Source organism: Platichthys flesus, chromosome 15, assembly GCF_949316205.1.
Source record: "Platichthys flesus chromosome 15, fPlaFle2.1, whole genome shotgun sequence".
In the NCBI taxonomy this organism is placed as follows: domain Eukaryota; kingdom Metazoa; phylum Chordata; class Actinopteri; order Pleuronectiformes; family Pleuronectidae; genus Platichthys; species Platichthys flesus.
Genome location: NC_084959.1, coordinates 4,707,856 through 4,728,924, shown reverse-complemented (window position 1 = coordinate 4,728,924; position 21,069 = coordinate 4,707,856). Strand labels below are relative to the sequence as shown.

The 21,069-nt window shown below is 44.1% G+C and overlaps 1 protein-coding gene across 1 annotated transcript in view; it reads left to right on the top strand.

Annotated features, from left to right (window-relative positions):
• LOC133969986 (rho guanine nucleotide exchange factor TIAM1-like) overlaps window positions 1-19,926 on the top strand; it is a 53,164-nt gene extending 33,238 nt beyond the window's left edge. Inside the window, exons 14-29 of the mRNA XM_062406751.1 lie at window positions 875-956; window positions 1,220-1,306; window positions 3,574-3,786; window positions 4,965-5,092; window positions 12,566-12,790; window positions 13,093-13,161; window positions 13,283-13,408; window positions 13,766-13,874; window positions 14,219-14,398; window positions 14,519-14,637; window positions 14,729-14,837; window positions 15,720-15,778; window positions 15,884-15,980; window positions 16,845-16,932; window positions 17,035-17,207; window positions 17,598-19,926. Coding sequence (XP_062262735.1) covers window positions 875-956; window positions 1,220-1,306; window positions 3,574-3,786; window positions 4,965-5,092; window positions 12,566-12,790; window positions 13,093-13,161; window positions 13,283-13,408; window positions 13,766-13,874; window positions 14,219-14,398; window positions 14,519-14,637; window positions 14,729-14,837; window positions 15,720-15,778; window positions 15,884-15,980; window positions 16,845-16,932; window positions 17,035-17,207; window positions 17,598-18,196 — 2,463 coding nt within the window. The 3' untranslated portion in view covers window positions 18,197-19,926. The remainder of the gene's footprint in view (window positions 1-874; window positions 957-1,219; window positions 1,307-3,573; window positions 3,787-4,964; window positions 5,093-12,565; window positions 12,791-13,092; window positions 13,162-13,282; window positions 13,409-13,765; window positions 13,875-14,218; window positions 14,399-14,518; window positions 14,638-14,728; window positions 14,838-15,719; window positions 15,779-15,883; window positions 15,981-16,844; window positions 16,933-17,034; window positions 17,208-17,597) is intronic.
• The last annotated feature ends 1,143 nt before the right edge of the window (window positions 19,927-21,069 follow it).

Genomic DNA, 21,069 nt, shown 5'->3' with positions numbered 1-21,069 from the left:
ATTATGTTCTTTAAATGACTTGAATTTATCATTTTTTAATCGGCAAAAAAACCCTGAATTATCATTATGTGACAATTAAAACAATCTCAGCTGAGACGCAAAGATATTCCACTTGGAATTCGGGGTCATCACCTCATTATAAATTCATTTCCATTTCATTTCTGGCAGAAATGGATGCAAGCTTGTGCATGTTTTATGATTTGGCTGCAGATTTTGAGCTTGCAATGCATTCAAAATTCCCTGGATGCAAAAGACACATCATCACATATATGATATAAATTATGCAAAACAGCATTCCGACTATATTGTGTGCACTGTGATCTGTGCACGATTGTAATTATCTTATTATTCACATAAACAATCAGTCAATGCAACAACAACAACACAAAAACTCACCTCCACATTAATCTGCCAACGTGAACCCAGAAAGGAATTCTCAGTGTGACGTTGTTGTGTAGGTGATTCGCTGAACTCGTCTTCCCACAGAACAATCACTGTATTTTCCTCAAGAGCTCTTTTATCCTCCTGCTTTGATCAGTGACTCATTCCACCCTCTTTCATCCTCTGTGTATGATATCACATTATTATTTCCTCCACACTGAAGCTCATAGCACACTGCGGCCTCCTGTCCCCGTCTGTTGCTTCATACACACAGCTGTGTCTATGCTCTGGCCCGCTGTGAGGTCTGACCCCCGTGTGTGAGCACCCACTCATTTTACAGACTCGACCTGGAGTGTGACCCCACAACCTTCAAATGGAATTGCTCTGTTAAGGGGCCTGAATAATACATGAATGTGTCCGTTCTTTACTACGAGCGATAACATGACCTTGACACGGCTGTTGTCAATTAAAGGTAATTTTCTTGTGTTTGCAGGTCTACAAAGAGATTGAGATTTGCCCCAAAACAACCAAGATGATACGTTTTGACAACGCCGAGTCCTTCACCATCGGATACGGTACGCTCAGACAATAGCCCCAATTTAAATCAGATTAACTCAGTTCCTGTCACACTCTTAAATCCGCTATCGAATTGATTTTGTAATGGGCTTCACTGAGTCATGCTCGGTTAATGACTGAAGAGGGGACGACCCTGGCTGAGTATCTTAAGTGGATCTAATTGTGCTCTAGTTATGCTGCAGCAGTGCACACTGTCAAAATGCCATATTTCAAAGAGCTGTAAAGGAATTAATGACTGAATCTCTTTCTTTTGTATCTGTAGGTTTCTCTGTTGCTGTTATAGATGAGGATGGGACGCAGCAGCTCCACATTACAGAAGTGAAAGAAGGAGGACTGGCCTCAGCCAAAGGTGCGTATTTCTTTACCAAACCTGATGACAGCTCATATTCATACACAGCTGAATCTGAGAGCCACAGTCGGTATGTAAAGCGTATGTGAAAACTGGGAACACGCAGTATTTCTTTCCCGAGCTGACATTTCACACATAACACTCAACCACCTGACTTGGGAAACACCTGATCCCACATGACATCTTATCAGTGCAGCTTTGTGTGACTGCATCGCATCAGTTACTGTGCCAACACAGCAACATTACCATGGCGAGAGAGAGACGCCTGGTGGCTCAGAACAGAGGAGAGAAAAGGCAATCTTGTGTTGAGAGATGCTTTTGCATCCATACTGTAATGTTTTCGTTTTAAAATTGTGTTTTAAATCTATAATAATCTCCGTCCACACATTCTAAGACACCTGCAAACACATTTCACATGACCATTCACGTACACTAGGCACGTGCATGTTGGTGTTAGCAGCCGTCAGATGGTTTATCTGCAGTCGGATGCTTTGTTAAAGAAAATACTAGCCATGAATAAGAGTAATGGTGAAAAGTACATGCAGGGATTTTTTATTGGACACATAACAAGGTGGAACTTTTGCAGATTCACAGTGTTTTGCTTTTCACTCTTGGTAGTCCCATCGTGGAACTGCCTTGTGCCTTTCTTTAAAAAACTAAAGCCGGGCCAACAACGGTCAAGTGAAAACCCCGAAATCTTTTATTCAGTGCATGTAAAAATATTTAATTCACCTTTCCTATACGCTACGTAGCCAAGATGTGCAGAAACCTCGATCTAGGGATTTAAAAAAGAGGATTGCATCAGAGATATGAATTTCTGGTTTGTTTCTTTTCTTCCTGGTAGCAAAGAAGAATAACATCCCTCCATTGTCTGCTTCTGAAATGCTGTGTGACCAGTCGGGTCCAGAGATCAACCCCCATTCACAGCTCCCCCATCTTTTCACACAGCCAGAGAGACCTAATGCGTTTGAGAAACACTCGGCGGCTCTGTAGATACAACTCCAATGTAGAGAAAATAACACACCCCCATTTATTGTGCCCCCAGCGTCACACCAAGGTTACTCTAGTGTGAGATTGTGTCCTCTAGTGTATTAGCGATCCGAAAAGCTGCTAGAGCACAGAACTGACTTTTTACCTCCACAGGCTGGAGGGGAAGACGGCTTGTGGCATCCAGACAACACAAAGCATGTTTCTGGAAATATTATACTATATGTTGCTGAATCACAGAATTAGGTTTGTCAGGCACAACATTAGTGGGTCCATGTGCAAACTGGGATGAGCCAGTGTGTGTTCGTGTGTGTGTTTTACTATAAGAGAGGAGGATGAATGGGGTGTGCGAGATCGAGTTTGAATTTCTGCAGGGGATACTACGCAGAAACCAGGCCAACCACTGGACAGGGAGCCCCGAAGGGTGTTTGCTCATCTCTTTTTCTCTTTCCCACTGCTCCCCCTCCCCCTTACACACACACACACACACACGCACACACACACAACCGTATATGTCCAGAGGCATTATCTCTCTCTCCCTGTCCAATAAAGACTCTGCTACAGCTGACATTTCACATCCCAGACAACTAGGTCATAACTTAGGGCTAAATTGTGTGTGTGTGTGTCTGTGTGTGTGTGTGTCTGTGTACGTAACTAGGTATGTGTGTGTGTGTGTGCTTGGTTATTGCTGCATCCAGTGCGTTATGAAAGCCATATTACAGTAGACGCTATAAAAGAAGACACTGAAGTCACAAATCAATCATGTGTGACGCCGCAGCGAGGTGAGCCCGCCGCCGTCAGAGTCTAAACAGCTGTCACAACCAATCAGGTCTATGGGGCCAGGCTCACTGCTAATTGGTCGCCTGATTGACCGCTAATTTACGATTAATGGACCCAGGCACAGGTGGTCGAGGGAAGCGGGGGGGAAGACTCTATCTGAAGCTGCGTTCGATTGAAGTTCAAGGTTTCTTTGTTGTGTATAGCGGCACATACTATAGATTATATATGTCCTGACAGGGACAGGAATAGACAAGCATCGCACCCTCCTCCTCCTCAAACTCATCCAGTCTTGTTAAGTCAGTTGTAGCCTGAAGCGAAACAAGCTGGCAAGGATGCATATTTTATGTATTGGAACACATTAGAGTCCCGACATAATTAGCCACAGTATGGCACTAAAGTTGTGTTTGTGTGGATCTTGTGTACACATTACACTTTCCACCTATACAAGCAGATTTTTCACATTTCTCATTCTCTCTCTTGTATCGTTTCATATCTCTCAGGTTTGCAAGCAGGGGATGAGATCCTGTTGCTCAACGGTAAACCAGCATCTGCCCTCCAGATGGATGACATGAGGGCTGCGTTTGTGAACCAAGCGTTGACCTTGTGCGTCAGCACCCTGCCCCAGCTGGACCCTCGGGTGCTGCGCTCTGTTCCACCGCGGCGCTCCGATGGGGAGCAGGACCCGACCACAGACATCTTCTCCCAGAGCCAGGGTAAGACTTCCTGTTTGTATAAGTTGTTTACATTTGGTTTTGAACAATGGTGAGTTTCGTACAGAACAGTGTCCTCTAGTGACAAATGTAGTGAGCGTCTTTACATTAGAAGTTTGGTCTGTTGTGGCTCCATCCATTCAAGCATGAAAGTAGATATTTAACTACAATTTAGATCTTTCTACTGTATTTAAAATCAGATGAGCATTGTTCACTATCCATACTGGTTCAACAGTTGGTGGAATCCTAAAGAAAGAAAACCTTCAGATCACAGAATCTGAAATTGCACAACGCTTCCCTTGTCCATTCAGTTTTTATCCGTGTTATTCCTCCTGTATGATCACAAACCCTCTAAGTTTGTGCGTCTCTCAAAGGGAGAACGCAGCTCGGGATGTATCTTTTCAAGCATAGAAGGTGAAGAGGGTGATCTGCTAATTATTCATGGATGCCGTCTTGTAACTAACCTGCAGGCAGCCGCCAGCTTTACTCTGACCTGCTCTTTTTATCTGCACAAGGGCACCATTTGTATTCCTTATAAATTGGAGCTTGCAGTGTGCAGGCTGACAAGCTGGCATTGTTTATACAGGGACTCAGAGCAGTATGAATATTAATAGGAATCGTTCAGCAGTGTGGGGCTGTCATTGTGTAGGATGCCGTTCGCAAAAGGGTCAGACAGGGAGTAAAAAAAAAACACTTCAGCAGACAGATGGAGGTTATCCATGATATCATACCCAGGAAGAGATGCTGCACAAAAGATGTCGTCAGCACAAGGGAGACAAAGTGGAAATAACCAATTTCACAATGCAGTTAGAATAAAGACAGAGGATTATAGAGATGGTTTTACTGCTTTACTAACAGAGGGATGATGCTGTTCAATTACTTGTAACTTAGAGGAAGGTGAAGAAAGAAATAGCTGACGTTAATGATACATACATGCAGGTTTACTGTTTTATAAAAACAAGTGTAATTTGCTTGAATCCAGAGGTATAACTGCACATTCAGATTTCTCTGGGTTAATAGAACACCATTAACCCAGAGAGTCAAATAAATTAGAGCAGCTTGAGATGTGGATTTAACAAACAGAGCTGTAACTGCGAGCCTCTATATATTTTGCCCACACAGCATACATGTATGTGCACTTGCGCCATTGTGAGCTCTGTTGTTTGTCTTTGTCTTTGCAGAGGACATCCTGGATGAGGTATCAGGTTTGACAGTGGACAGCTCAGATATGAGTTTGGAGGAAGGACCTCAGCCGACCCTGCAGATCCCCGGAGACAATCAGGAAGACAAAACAGGTGCCGGACAAAAGGTGAGACATGCAGAGACACAACTTGTCCACACAAGGCATATGTGTTGTTGTGGAAGAAGACAAAGACCAGCAGCTTTGGTGTGTGTGTGTTTGTGTGGCACCTGTGGATCAGTGCTGGTGTTTTGAGTGGCTGTCTACCTGCATTAACATACTGGTGTCTGTCTGCTTCCTGTGTTGTGTTATTTAGTTTTAGTTCTACAAAGGACACACTGATCCACAATCCTTTAAAATCTGGATACACATTTGATCAAACTTTATGAGCAAAGAAACCCTGTGGCAGATCTTAACCTAAATATTTCTTCAGCTGTGTCAGATATTTGTGCGTCTCTGAATGTGTGTGTGTGTGCAGCATCAAGCCAAAAGGGAGATTGTGTGAAAAGCTGTGGGATATTCAGAGTTTGTAATGCGTTTGACCTTTTTACGCAAAGGCTAAGACAGGAAACACAATCGTGTAAGTGTTGTCAAGCGCATGCAGCAATACTGCACACAACTGCTTTGGAATTTCTGTTGAATCCTATAACATCAAGTCGTGTGAAACCACTGGATCCAGATTTTTATGTGGATCTGCACTAAATCAGTCACCTAAATAAGGCTGATTTTTCATCTTTCATCTTTTTCATCAGGATCCATGAATTATTATCTGAGAAATCGTCAAAAAATGTAGAAAAATGCTCATCACACAATGTTAAAACAAGTGAAACATGTTTGGATCTGCAGCAACATGTCATGGCTTCTTGCCTGACCCTTCTTAGAAAAAAAGTCTCTGTAATCCCTCCGGTAGTTTTTGAACAAACAAAGAAACCCAGATGAAAACCGAACCTCCTCTGCGAATCTAACTTATAAATAACAGATCAGTAGTTTTCTGCAGCTCTGACAACACATCACATGATTGCTCCTTGTAGCGTGCTCAACAGTGTGAACCCGTTGGTCCTCGCACACGAACAGATGTGAGCAGAGCACATACTGGCTGTGTGAGTGCTCCGGAGCACCGAGATGACAGAGAGGTGAGTGAAGGAGTGACTGAGCACCATCATTTTTCTAATTAAGATCACGTCTGGTCTGATCAGGGTTGGAGCAGTGATTGCTGGGACACGAAATGTGCCAGCCAGTCTCCCTTGGTTATGGTTGTCAGTTCCATTACCATGGCAATGCCTGATAACCAGTAACCATCAGAGACATTTTTTTTTATGCATCTCTGTGTCGATAGACCGGACGTGAACAAAAGACGAGGGAAGGGGAAGGGACGGTGCCGATTGTCCCTCGGATGTGTGTCAGCGAGCTTCGGTCTGAGGCTGAGGTCACAGCCCGGCTCCATCCTGTTGGATAGTCGGTGGTTCTGTGACTCCAATGTGCCATTATCAGTTGAGAGCAAACACGAGGAGATGAGAGAAAAAGTGACAAACAGGAACGAGTGGCCCCGTTTACGTCTCTTTCACTCTACTTGATTTACCCTCTTTGAAAAAGCGTCCGGACCTCAGCGCAGTCGCCTATTAACATTTATAGAACTTTCCATTTTAATGATGAACTTCTATATTCAGATATAAATCTATTCTGACGATAAGAGACAAGAAACATCTCATGTTGACTTAACTTTTAGGTGTAAACACTTGGTGATTGTTGTTAGTTTTCTAGGTTTATGGTGAATTCTACCTGCTGAAGACGGATAGATTTGATATAAGGGCCACAGATGTGTGCAGGATTTCTCCCAGTGCTGCTGATGGTCAGTCTGACTGTGACAGACGGTCTGTTTGTTTGTGTATATCGGCCAATCAGTGTCAACATCCTGGGTGGATCCTGTGGTTTGGTCAGCAGTAAGAACTATAGGATTCTCACCTGCACACACGCAGATTCCCACTGTGCACGTACGGAGCTGTCTGCCTCATAGGGGAGGTTGAAATAGCTGAGGCTGCAGAATTGGCAGGTTATTATGGGGGATGGTATTTTTGGGCATCCCAACCTTATCCCTATACTGGTTTTAAACAGCACAAACTGGCCAGGCCCCACCAGCAGGTTGCTTGATAAGGTGTAAATCCCTCATCTGAATTAATGTCGTCCCTTAGAAAACGCAATGATGACAAGAATGTTGTTTACCCACGTCTGTAATGTCGTCCCCTGGTGTTTGCTGCTTAGCTTGTGCTTTTTGCTTTTATTATCGGAGGCGGTTGCACATAAATATAGAAAAATAAACAATACCATAATAGCACCGAACCATAGAGATGTTCATTTACCTTTATATTCTCTCAGCCCTGCCACGGTTTCCACATGCTGCTTCTTTTTACCTCCTTACTCATCCTCCATTTTCTCTCCCCCTCCTCGTTCTTTATTAGACTGATTGTCATCCCAGTGTTTTTCCTCTTGTCTTTGGTGTCTCCTTATCTGTCGTCCTTTGTTTTGGAAGCTCTTTCCTTTTTTTCTGCTGTCCTACCAGTTTCCTCCTGACTTCCTGTCCCTCTTCACCCTCCTCCTCCTCCTCCTCCTCACCACTAACCCCCTGCTGTTCATTAGCATAAACAACATGAGGCTGCTGTTGGTTCTCAAACAGCTCTGCTTCCCTGTCGTCTGTGAGGCCTGACCTCGGAGTGAAGCACTGCAAAGCTTCCTCCGTTAACAGAGACGGGCCAAAGTTGCCACAGAATCCCTGGGAACTTCCAAAAACCAGTCTGTTCTTTCAAAATCTTTTTCTTCATGTTGATTGTGCTTTTGTCCCCCCCCGCTCTCGTCTCCGGAGTGGTGAGGATCCTGTCTTACCTCGTTTAACCCAGTGCTCGCAGCCAGACGGCGACAAGATGGAGGAAAAAAGAGGCAAAGTGGGACAATTTTAATTATGCCCACATTCTAATTACTTCGTCCGCCAGTGTTTCACATCATTTAGTTGAGATAAATGAGGTTCTGGCTAGCCGGAGGAAACAGGGGGAGGTTCATTATTTTAGACAAAGCGCGGAGCCACCTCTTCCAATATGATAAACCAATCAGAGAATAAAATTGCTTGGGATAACAGTGATAAGGGAGATGATGGTGATTGCCAGTGTTCTCTAAGGTGTAGTCAGCCTCACACACAAGGGCTGGTTATAATTTAGAAAGCTCTATCAGTTCGGCTTAGGGGCAATTGAAATGGAAAATGCATAATTCAGTGAGTGAAGGGTGGCGGGGACAATTTTCATCTCGGTTTGTGTCTGATTGACCCCTGACGGTATAATTCTGCTCCCTTTAAGTGTAGTGCATTAGTTTTAATATAGTTAGTGATCACTAATGTATATCTTTAGGAATAATAATCTTTAAAATGGTCTTTTTGACTTGTTTCCTGTCAAGAAGCCTGAACAGCTTGGTGCCGGTTGTTGGTGTTGTTTCACAGGTCTCCACTGGAGGGAGCACTGTTCATGTCAGATTCATGAAACCTGCAGAAAACCATTATAATGTATTTATCTATTTTCAATATTGATTAACTGTTGTTATCAATATTAATAGGAATATTTCACCAGTCATTTCTGGATTATATTTATTTTGAAATATGCACAATGTCCTTGTGTTTTGATATGCTGCAGATATTGCTATTGCTTTAACACTCGCCTCATCCTCATAAGCTTCTTCCAATCGACGTCTGCAAATCAACTGCTGCAAAGTCCTACGTTCATACACAGATTTGTGAGAACTCGTGTCATAACATCATCCTTCCCCTTCAGATTAAATGATTAAACTCCCTCTATCCCTCTCTCTCTCTGTCTCTGTCTCTCTGTCTCTCTCTCTCTATGTGGTATATGCCATCGTTCCTCATGGGGATTTATGGATTTGCATGTTTCCCCTGATTTCAGATGAAGCTGAACTTTAAGACCCCCCCCCCCGTCTGTGTTCACTGACGTTGACAAGTACGAGCCTGCTCCTCCACAGACACAGCCTCCAATTAGGGGGCCTTAGATTGAACGCCATCAAAATTGCTCCATTTCTTCATCTTCTGTACAGATGCAGATACTTATTCGTGTCAAAAGCTCTAATGCCGAGTGCGTGTTAACGTGTCAGATGCGTTTTTCCCCGATGCCAAATATGTGGATATGTGTAATCTGTGTTTATCCTGGCTCTGGTGTGTGTGCAGGGTTTCTGCTGGCGGGAGTAAGAGCAGGTCCGAGCTTGCCTCCGTCCTCCTCCTCCCTCACGCTCTACCTCTCTCCCGCTCTGTTCTGCAGGGCGGGGATGTGGAGATTTTGTTAAGAAATATGTGAACATTGGTGTCTGGGTTTAGCCAATGGATGTTTTGGACGTAGTAGAAGAAAGGAATTGATGCTGATTGTTGTTTTTTTTTAATTCTCCTTCCTAAGCTGTGATTGTTTTCACACGTCTGAGGTCAAAGTGTTGTGTCCTGCAGGTCAGTGGGTGTGCACACAAATTTAGATTTGGAAGTATGTCAAAATGCTTTTGAGGTGTCTCATCTAATCTCTGCCGTCAGGATATGCAAATCAGTTTGAATTAAGGTCTATTTCCGGAGAGCATTAACATAATGCTGTTGTTTCTCAGGCGTGACGAGTGTGCAGCAGGTGTGTTGTGTGCAAACCATCACTGGATCAACAAGGTTGTTGACTGGAAAGTGGATTCAGACTTCAGAGTGAAGCAGTTGGTTTAAAGAACTTGAAACTCCGGTCAAACCTGAATCAAAATGTTTAAATTTAAATCTGCTTTGATGATTATCAGGAGATCTTTAGTGCACCAGGATGTTTTTCACTTCACCAGATGTGTTTTTTTCATTTGTGTCCAGCTCGGGTGGATTTGGATTGTATTGCAGTGTTCACACATTTTCAGAGACTCTCTTTGAAACGTGAGGCAGCTCGTTCTTCCTCTTCACATAAATCACTCTGACCTGCAGTCAAACCGAGAGAGAGAGAGAGAGAGAGAGAGAGAAAAAGAGAGAGAGAGAGATGCCTGTTGTCTCTTTCCTGAGTGTTTGACTCTCTCTCTCCACCCACTGTTTCCTCACCTCCCATTCTCTCCTCCCTCCTTTCTCCTCCCCTCTTTTCTTCCATGTGATGTTTGATCTTATAATTTTTTTAGTATACATTCTACGCTGCTGCTCTTGCCGCAGCTGCTCTCTCACACCTGGACAGGAGTGAGATAGGGAAGAGGGACAGAAGGGAGAAGAGGGAGTGTAAACAAGGAGCTGACAGGGGAGCGTGCCGAGGGACTGATTGGATTGAGGCAGTTGGATAAAGTGACATGAGAGCAAAATTTTCTATTCAGCCTGTGTAATAACCTATTTGAGCTGTGAGGCTACTACACAGCTGGTGTTTACTTTTACACTTTGGATGAGTTAGGGTGGACGAGCTCAGCCTCCTGGACAGGTAGCACGTTTGAGTTTAAAAACAAAGCCCTTTGGCACTGGGAGAAATGGAAGCTATCTGGACTGGAAGAGCTGGACACGACACGGACCCCTGACTCCTTGTTGAACTGTGTTTGACCTTCCAGCATGTCGGCATTCAGGAGGAGTAGGAACTCCAAGCGCTCGTCCGATTCCATCTATGATATGTTACAGCTGGTGAGCCGTGCAGCCTGATATCTGTTTGTGTGTGTGTGTCTGTGTGTGTTTCATGGTTTGTGTTGTGGATTTGCTTCTGCTGAGATCTGTGGTTATGTCACAGTAAAGCAGTGTTGCTGTTCATGGTTCAGTTCCTTTAAGGGAAGCACATTTTATGTCAGTTTTATGTCAGATCCTACGTGTGATAGCATGTAGTGTTGAAATCTCTGCAGATGCAGTGACGCAGAAAGTATCTTAACAACTGGCATTTATCATGAGCTGTGGGTCAGATAACGTTTTCTTTTTAATTGCATTAATTATCCTGGTTAGCACATTTTTGGTTCCTAATCAGAGGCGATGGTGAAGCATTATGCGTCCCTCCGTCCGTCTCAATCTCCTCACCACTGTCATCTGTCTCTGTCACTGCTCCATCTGTCACTTGGCTGTCACTAATTCCTCTGGCTGTCAAGGGCCAGACCTCGTTTATGAGACGCAAGACTGTTAATGTCATTGCTCAGTTTGGGGTGTTGAAGACATTTAGTGGCGCGATCACAGTTTGAATCTGTGCTTCTGTTTACACATGGATCCCTGCGCCATTTTATTTTGTTTCTAAATATCCCGTCTGTTCTTGGAAAAGGAGAATTTAATGTTTATTTCATGTTTTTGACTTTTAACCCCCAAAAAGGATTTAAATAATCAGCATTGCAGATAACACTTTTAAAGTTAAACGTGTGAGGCTCACATCCAGGGTGTGAACAGATGCAGCATGTTTTCAATTTTCCTTCCATTACACACTTTTTGGTTTATTGTGTGGTTTCCTTTAAGTGACTGAAAGAGCGCATCTTGACTTGATGGAAGGAATGTCAGCATCATCATATTGTGTGTGTGTTTGTTTACTGTGTGTGCGTGTGTGCAGCAGTGTTGCAAAACAGGTTTGAAAACCACAATGGAAAATTGTGTTTTTCAACACTGCATTCAAACAGGAAACGAGCCGTGGAATCAGCAGAGACAAGCCGTGTCTTTAGCTCAACCAGCTGCCTGTTGATTTAATTAGAAGCGTCAAACTAACTATCACTCAAAAGGGAAACGCAGGATAATAGAACTGCTTATTAAATAACGTTGCTCTATTTCATGAACGACAGTTAAATAAGATGAATTAAGATTAAGATTAAGAAGTTTGAATCCTTTAGTTAATGTTTGGTCTGTGGGCTGAGCTCATTCACTCTTCTTAACTTCTAGGAGAAAGAAACTTCTGTATGTCTTTCAATTTCTCATCACACCTCTCAGACCTAAAGCAACAACCTGTCTGAACTTGGCCCAAACACAAACCACACATTCACCAGTGTTTGATATAACTCCAGAGATAGTGGAGTTTTGATGACAGGACGCAAGTGAATTATTAGGCCGCTGTATTTAAGGTTAACATTAGGTAATAGTGTTGCTGTATTACTCATCGTTCATCTCAGATTTGACTTAACTCCCATCCATCTCCGGTGCCCACGCACATCTGCGTGCGCCATCCCAGCCTTGAGATTATGAAAGAAACGGTTGGATGTGAATAGAACATCTTGATCCTAACTATTCATGTCTCCTGTGTGTAAACAGTCAGAGAGGCAAAGGGGAAGAGCCCCCATTACCTCTTTAACATTAGGACCAGCTTTACCTGACAGGTCTGCTCATGCTTGGTATTTCTGATACCAGGTGGGTGTTGTTGCAGTGCAGGCTCTGCAAGAATGTTGATTTTCCAGCTTTTTGCATATGCATGTGCACATTAAGAATATGGTTGTGGTTGAGATCGTTGTTTTATATTTTATTCATTTACCTAAGCTTCCTTTTTTGTTGTTGTTATGAATGAGCTCCTGTTGTATCACCCTTTATTCCTACAGAAGATTGGTTTCTCTCCATCTTCTCAGACATGAAGTGACCCTTTTACAAATTATCTAACACATCCTGTTTCTTTGTCCCCGTCTGTCCAGAGCACGGAGCAGGTCACCGCTTTCTGCCGCAGCCTCCATGACATGAATCCCGCTGAGTGCCCCATGTCGTGCTCCTCCTCGTCCTCCTCCTCGTCCCTTTCACAGAGCCCGGTGTCAGCCTTGCCACCCACGACTGGAACCGCAGCTCAGAGACAGCTCTCCCACGCAGACAAACTCCGCAAGGTCATCAATGAATTGGTGGAGACGGAGAAGACCTACGTCAAGGTGAGTGAAGCTCCCTCGAGGGTTTTGATTTGAACAAGCCGTGCTTGTATAGATTCGATTGATGATGATGGACACGCGCATTTGCAATGTTCTGGTAAACTACTCATCTCTCATGTTGGGAGTGTCATTATCAACGTAATGACTCTACAGGATGTCAGTGGGATGTGTTCCTACCTGGGCATGCTGATTTCTGTCTGCAGTTTAAATTCCAGACATTTGACTCCTCATTAAACAGACTTCACAGAAAAAGACGCCCTATATGTCCTTCCTGATTCCTTCATGAACATCCTCTTCTTTTTCAGGACCTGAGCTGCCTCATCGAGTGCTACTTGACACCTCTGCAGAAAGAGAGCTTCCTCACACAGGATGAGGTACTTTCACCCTCGTCTCTTTCATCTGAGAATAAACTGAGTCTGATTTGCTTCATCCTAATAATTCCCACAGCTCTTAAGGTCACAGTTGTTAAGGAATGATTCTCTGTGTGTATTGCAGCTGGACGTCTTGTTCGGTAACCTCGGGGAGATGGTGGAGTTCCAGGTGGAGTTTCTCCGGACGCTGGAGGATGGAATCAAACTTGTGCCTCATCTGGACCGACTGGAAAGGGTGGAGCAGTTTAAGGTAAGGGAAGGTTGATCAATTGATGCATCATTCCTTACTCACTTCCTCTTGGAGCTGCGGTTTAGACCTGACCTTTAATGTGTGAATTCCTGATTAATGGCTCACGCTGTTAGTTGTGTGGACACGTGTTTGCTCTGACTTCTTCCGTTCGGCCTGGTTCAGCAGCACAATGACGAATTTCACTGGATCTCAACTGCCCTTAGTTAATTCATTCAAAAATGAATTTCCTTGAATAAAAGCAGAGATTTAATGTGTGTGTGAATTGGTGAATGATACTTACTACTGTAAAGCACTTTGTTTAATCCAGGACTGGACAAATCATAAATAAATACAATGCTTTACCACCTGTTTCCACAGAAAGTGCTGTTCTCCTTGGGTGGCTCTTTTCTGTATTACGCCGACCGCTTCAAGATCTACAGCGCCTTCTGCGCCAGCCACACCAAGGTCCCGAAGGTCCTGGCCAAAGGTACAAACACGCAACCATTCTTGATTGGCCTCGAACACACACCCACTACTCATTGCTCTGAGAGTTGACTTGAACTTTATTGCACTCTTGCACAATCTGCATGATGGCTAAGGGCATGTAGAGGAAGCACAGAGGTGCAGCTGCAACTACAGCCAGAGCACAGCGAGGCGTAAACTCAACACTGACATCGTGTGTGATCGTGCTTTCCAGACACATATGAAAATACACAATAGGGGCCACCTGTTGATTTGATCGTTCTTATCTTAATATGGAGGTTTAACCTTCAAATGCAGCCGTCCACATCTCTTTATGTTTCCTTGAAACTCATATTTCTGCTCCTCCAGCAAAGACTGATCCAGATTTCAAGGCTTTCCTGGCCGAGAGAAACCCCCGACAGCAACATTCCTCCACCCTGGAGTCGTATCTGATCAAACCCATCCAGAGGGTCCTGAAGTACCCGCTGCTGCTCAGGGAGCTCTACTCCCTCACCGACCCGGACAGTGAAGAGCACTACCACCTGGACGGTAAGCCATTTGTTTTAGCGAAATGCTCAATAATCTACGCTTCATAGATCTATATATAATCAGGATTCCAGAGAGTGTGATGATTAGGACTTTAACATGATTCACGTTGGTCCCCTTCAGTTGCAATGAATGCCATGAACAAGGTGGCCAGTCACATCAACGAGATGCAGAAGCTTCACGAGGAGTACGGCGCCGTTTTCGATCAGCTCATCAACGAACAGACTGCAAACAAGAAAGAGGTGAAATCCCCGTTTAATACAAATCATCCATCAGTAATCCAGTGATTTATGTTTAACTGTATGTTCATTTCTGTTCTTTTTTTAACCTCAGGTGGCTGACCTCTCCATGGGGGATCTTTTACTACATTCCTCCGTGGTGTGGATCAACCCTCCATCCGCTTTGGTCAAAGGCAAGAAGGACCCTAATCTGGCTGCTTTTGGTGAGGATCCACCTGGTTTCAGTCTGCATAGTGGAGATTGGTTTCCTTTCGTACACACATTTCTTTGATTTTGTTCGGGTTGCTCGTAGATCCGGAACAATGTTATTTACAGATAGAAAATTCAGCTTTCTAGATCTACATCCACTGGAATCCACTTCAACAGCTTGATATATTAAACTGAGGTACCTAAGCTCAGAAGCAGCCAAGTTTGGTTGCATTGTACCATCTACTGTCCCCATTTTGAATTCAAAAAGTTGTGCATTTATGTATGAAATAAAGTGGATTTCTTTTAGATAAATAAATAATTGTTTCCATAGGCTTTACAATATACATGCTCAGCATTTCAGCAATTCTACTGTAAATGTTTTCTGGGATAAACGCTGCACGATCTCAACACTTACTGTCACACTGCATTTTACTGCACCTCCCATAAAGCTGCCATAACGCCGGGTGCGAGGGGAAAAAAGGAAATCCAGTCGGGCACGTTAACATGAGCAATTTGAATTATTTGGTACTTTTCACGTGAAGTGCCTCACGTTGATGGGATCGCATGAAATTCTCACAGCCAGAAGTCCCCCCCCTTTCAGCATTTTACATTTTTGCAATCTATTTTTCATGTGCACAGTGTGAGGGTTTTTTGCCTGGCGAGGTGATGGTGAGGGTAATGCAATGATGCAACTTCCATTTTCCTCCTTTGTGTTGCTGGTATATAGTCGAGTTTTCCTTGAAAGCTGTTGCTAGAAAGCGTCCTTTGACATGCTGCATTAAGCTGTCACTGTAAACTGGGTATGAAATGTATTTTGATATATACTGTATATGCAGTAAATGAATGCAGGAGGCCCTAATGGTTTCCCTTTTCATCTCTCCCTCGCCTTCATTCAGTGTTCAAGACAGCAGTCGTATTTGTCTGCAAAGACTCCTCCAAGCACAGGAAGAAAATCGTAAGTACAGTAGATTGTTGTGTCTTTTAGAACCTGAGCTCTCCCACTCTCTGCTGGCGGGCTGATGTATTGCAGCTGTCTCAACCACCCGGTGTCTCTTTCCAGGGCGCATCTCACCGAGCGTCCGTGAGCGACGACAGGGATCCTTTCCGTTTCCGTCACATGATCGCAACGGACTCTCTGCAACTCCGTCCCCTCGCAAGTACGTCTGTGCAAACACACCAAAAGACACTTCTCTGAAATCTTGCATCACGATTTCCTCCAGATAGAATGAGCTCTCTGAGACTTGACTTCCTGCTGGGGTCAGTGTCACAGTTAATTATCCTGCAATTAGTCTTAAATATGTAATTAAGAAGAAACTCTTTGAGGCCCCATGTGGAGACTGGAGGCTTTAAAATTGATATGTGATGTCAGATATAATCTCTATGAATCTGCACAGAGGGAAAACTGTGTCACTACAGATGGTGCTTCATTCATACGTAATATTACATGAGTGTGTCAAATAAGAAGCTTGAAACTGCACCGAAAGTATGTGCTGTATAAGTCAAAGTTAATTTAGTATTATTATGTTAATATACAAGGGAGGAGGTGGACATTACAATCTCTATTTTGGTGCCTGATGAACAATTTTGCTTTTTTCCACTATAGATTTTGTCACAATTAAAAAGTGCACATGAACTCTAGCCATGCTGTTTTATAGAAATACATTTATTCTGCATTTGTGTGTTGAGGTCACAGAAAAATATCATTGTCCTGAGAGATTCTGTCAAAGGTTGTTTCTGGTGACGAGAGCTTCAAACCTCTCGAGTCCACTCAATGTTTCTCTTCTTCTCATCCACCGAAAATGAATGATCCTTTAAAAGTAAAACAGATGCTCACCTATTAGCAGGTCTGCATGCGGTCGTCTTGGCTCTATCTCAGATGGACCCTTAATATCCCTCTGGTAACTCAGCTCAAGTGATCGTTAATCTGCCTAACGACCTCTTGTTATAGGGAAATAAAATGAATAGTGGATATTAAGCCACTTTTAAATATAGCTCACATGTGTCTCCTCTCCCTCTCTCAGACTCTGAGGGGACAGCGGTGTGTGAGATCGTTCACACAAGATCTGAATCTGAAGGGAGACCAGAGAGGACCTTCCAGCTGTGCTGCAAGTAAGAAACACTCACATGTGTTCAAAAGCTGTGAACTGAAGCTAGATCACATCAAACCTTTTGCTAATATACATGTTTGTGTTCTTGTGTTTTCATTTTCAGTTCTCCAGATAGTAAGAAGGACTTCCTGAAAGCGGTGCACTCCATCCTCAGGGAAAAGCAGCGGCGGCAGCTAATGAAGACGGAGTCTCTGCCGCTCAGCCAGCAGTACGCCCCGTTCGGGGGCAAACGCCTGTGTGCCCTCAAAGGGATGAGGCCCGCCATGAACAGAGCAGGTGAAACATCGCTGGGGTTTATCTTTGTATCTTAGTGTATTGTAATCCACGATCTGAAGTTAGAACCAAAGGACATGTCGATTCTTTTATTTTGTTATTGCAGATTTAGATTTAGCTTTAGTCTTGTGAAGAAAAGAGAAATACTTCAACATTTCTAGTTTTTGGTCCAGACCAAGGATGAACATCTTGGTCAAACTGCTGTGAATTTTATTTACCAGCAGATGTCGCCAATACACCCATTTCTGAAATGTGAAACCAGAGACTGAATCCATATCTGTGAGAAATATGCAGCTCAGCCAATCAAAGAAGGACATTTAGATTTATACAGTGTTTGTACCTGACATGACCAGAATGTAACAAGGTGTAATTTATCTGTTTCTGTCTCTTTAGCTTCAACTCCATCTCGAACGCTGGCCCGCAGGAAGCTGGTGAGGAACCGCTTCACCATCGACACCGACCTGGTTTTTCACGGCAACAATAACAACAGCAACGATTCGGACCCTTCCTCCTGCTCGCCGCTGCTCCAGCAGCGTCCAGCCCTCCTCCAGGCCCCCCGACCTCAAGGCGAGGACACGGACCGCTGGGTGGAGGAGCAGTTCGACCTGGGTCCCTACGAGGGCCAGGGAGAGGCCATCGACGTGGTGCCGGTGAAGGAGACGGACATTTTAAGCGACGACGACGAGTACTGCAAGTCCGTACGGGCTGCGTCGGCAGAACCGCCCGACCTGGAGGGGAAGATGAAGGGGCTGGACCTGCAGGGCGGAGAGATGAGGGCTCACAACCTGAACGGACGAATAGACACAAGACGTGAGGCGATGGAGGAGGAGGATGTCGAGCGAATAAAGCACGGTGATGATTCGTTCACCTCCCACGGCGTGTCCCTGTCCCGCTGTGCCACCCCAGCTCTCAAGCTCACAAACAAGGACCACGATGTCATCTGGGTGCGGCAGGACGACTTCGCCAACGGGTGCAACAGTGACGTCTTCTGATATAAGAACAAGACGACCAGATGAAGACAGGAGACGGTGGTTCCTTCCACTTCTCACACAAAGTAGAAGTGTGAGAAAGGTGGAGGACGGAGTGGATAAAAGCTTTAATTATGTAAACGTTGAAGGAGAACCTTGTGTAGAAGGTGTCAAGCCCTCAGCCAGTCCTTCCCAGTGTGAAAACACAACCCTCCTCCTCCTCCCACCACACCTCTCTCTCCCTTATTCAGACAATCCAAAAGTACTGAAAGTGAGTAAAGATTACAAATGAGCGCGGCTTCATTAACGTGTCTTGAAACCTAGAGATTCTCATCCTGTGCTGCTTAAACTATAAAGAGTAGAGTCCTCACTGTCTTGGGCACGCACGCAGGCATCACACACAAACACACAAACACACAGAATTGTATGTGAACAAGACAGCAGAGTAAAGTGTGTGTGTTTGTACGCTGCACACAGAAGCACATGCACGCACTGTACTGAAGAGAAGTCGCCACTGAACTGTGACTTTTTCTGGCCAAAAACAAAACAAACAAAGTTTTATTTTTTAAAACACAGGAATGTGGGTGTTTCTATTTTTCTGACTCGGAAAAAACTGTGTTTGTATTTCGACGCTCAAGGGCTGTGTGTTACTGACCTTCTCTTCAGGGGCCTCTGGCTTAACGACTGCTGCGTGTGAGATGGTGAGAACCAACTAGCTTTACTGTGCTTTATATCATTTTAAGTTAAATATCAGCTGCATCTCGGTTTTGCAGCCGGGAGCTCGATAAGAGTGCCGTTAACCTCTTGTACAAAAATATAGTTTTGAAGCTCACTTTTGTCTCCTGGAATTATCCTCTTTTGAAAGATAGTAGGTCTTTATTTAACTATTGTATTTTTACTGTCATTTTGTAATGTTTACACCACATTGCCCAGTGTTACGAGCCACCTCCTGTGTGTTTGCTGCCAGAAACTCGCTTGTGTCCTTCACAGCCCTTATCGTCTTCTATTTTAATCAAAATGGCATTTTTCATTAACAATCTCATTAGGTTCATTCAGCCCCAGAGGCCAAACTCTCTCCACGATCTCCACCCCTGATAATTTACTTAAATATTTCCTCCAACGATCCTGTTTGACTTGAATTTTCTTTGTTTTTTAAAAAGATGGTAGAAACAGAACCATGTGAGTGTACTGTAACAGAGGAGCGATCATGCAGTCGACCTTCAGACGTTCTCCTCTGCTCTCTCCAGCTCTTTTAGTTTGACCTTTCAGCGTCACAGAATCTGACTTCACTCGCCTGTTTCCACTTCCCACTCTCTCTCCTGCATTTCTTCCTCCATCCACCAGGCTGTGCTGTTTCACTATATGTCATCACCAGCAGCCCTCACGTTAAGCTCAACAAAGTCATCGCACCTTAATGGATGTATTGATCATGCACTTAATGCCCACTTGTGTCGGGGTGTGAGGCTCTGAGTCAGTCAGAGATTGAGGAGAGTGTGTGTGTGTGATTGTGTGGGAGGGGGGGGGGTGTTCTCTGGATGTTATTGTGTTTTTATTATGATGGTTTCTTAGAATTAAGCTCCCGGGTGATGAGGCCCGGACGTTCAGACTGTGAGGTACAATCACATTCCTTGGTGGCACATACTGTGGGGACCCCCCCCCCCCCCCCCCCTTTGACTTCTCCCTTTGTACTAAAACTGTGTTTGTACGTTTAACAAAAAACAGTGGAGTATGGTTCTTATGTTAAATAAATTTTCTAAATTTAGTTTTGTGTGAAAGTGAGAATTATTTTTCGTCCTTTTTCTTTCTGCAACTGTATCATCAACCTTTTTCTTCCAGGTGTTTTCATTGGAATAACTCCCTCACAGGAGGTTATGGTGAAATCGCTTTCAGCCCATCAAATAGAAATAATGATCGATGCCGGAGCCTTTCTGCAGATTCAATTTCAGTGTGGAAATCCATTGTCTTGGGTTTTGAAATGTAAAAGGTTAAAGAAAGGATTTAAAGCTCCCTGCTCCAAAAGCTTCCACTTCAAGAGGGCTGACTTGATTTAGAGAAAATATGGAACTATATAAAGTCAAAGATGCTTAAATAAGATAAAACATCTTTGAAATTGAATTTGCGTGGTCAGAATGGACCTCTATTGTTGGTAATAACATCCATAAATACATTAGTTTTGAATTGTTTTCTTCAGTGCATCAGGTAATCCTGTTTCCTCAGCTCGGGCACACTTTGACATGTGTGGCATTTACCAGATCCTCTCTGCTCAGTATTCACATCAGGCTGGATCGGTGTAGGGACTGCTGCCAGAGGACTCCTCCTGGAGAGGCCCGGGGTAATTAAGTTTGTCTATAGGCTGTTTGTCAGAGGTCCAGGTTGGGTTGGCAGTTTTTTTTACCCTCAGATCATTTGGCTTCCGGCCTGGAGAGAGTTTCACAAACATTGTGATAAACAAAATGTCAATTCTGTTCAGAATGTTTTTGCTTGAGGGGAGTTGAGACCCGGAGGCGGCTGGCACCGGGCTTTCTTGGCCTTTTTCAAAATGTCACGATATCAAACCACGCGCCTGAATTTAACGAGAGAGTTTTCTAAACCAGCGGTGATGGGATTATCCATCAGTCGGTGGTTTTATGACGGAACAAGTAGTGGTACCGCAAGTCTCTGTTTTTTATTCAGGGACAGTGGAGCACTCAAAGTGACTGATTCAAAATCTATTCTCCAGTCGTGTCAGCGTTATTATTTGAACCGTCTCTCACTACTGGGGCTGCGGAGAGATAAAGACCTTGTTTGTCTGCAGCGAGAGATAATCTGGCATCTGCCCCTGTAACCTGAAGATTATTCTCCTCTCATCAGGACCGGTGGAGGCAACCGCTGCCAATCCATCTGCTCCTAATCCAAAC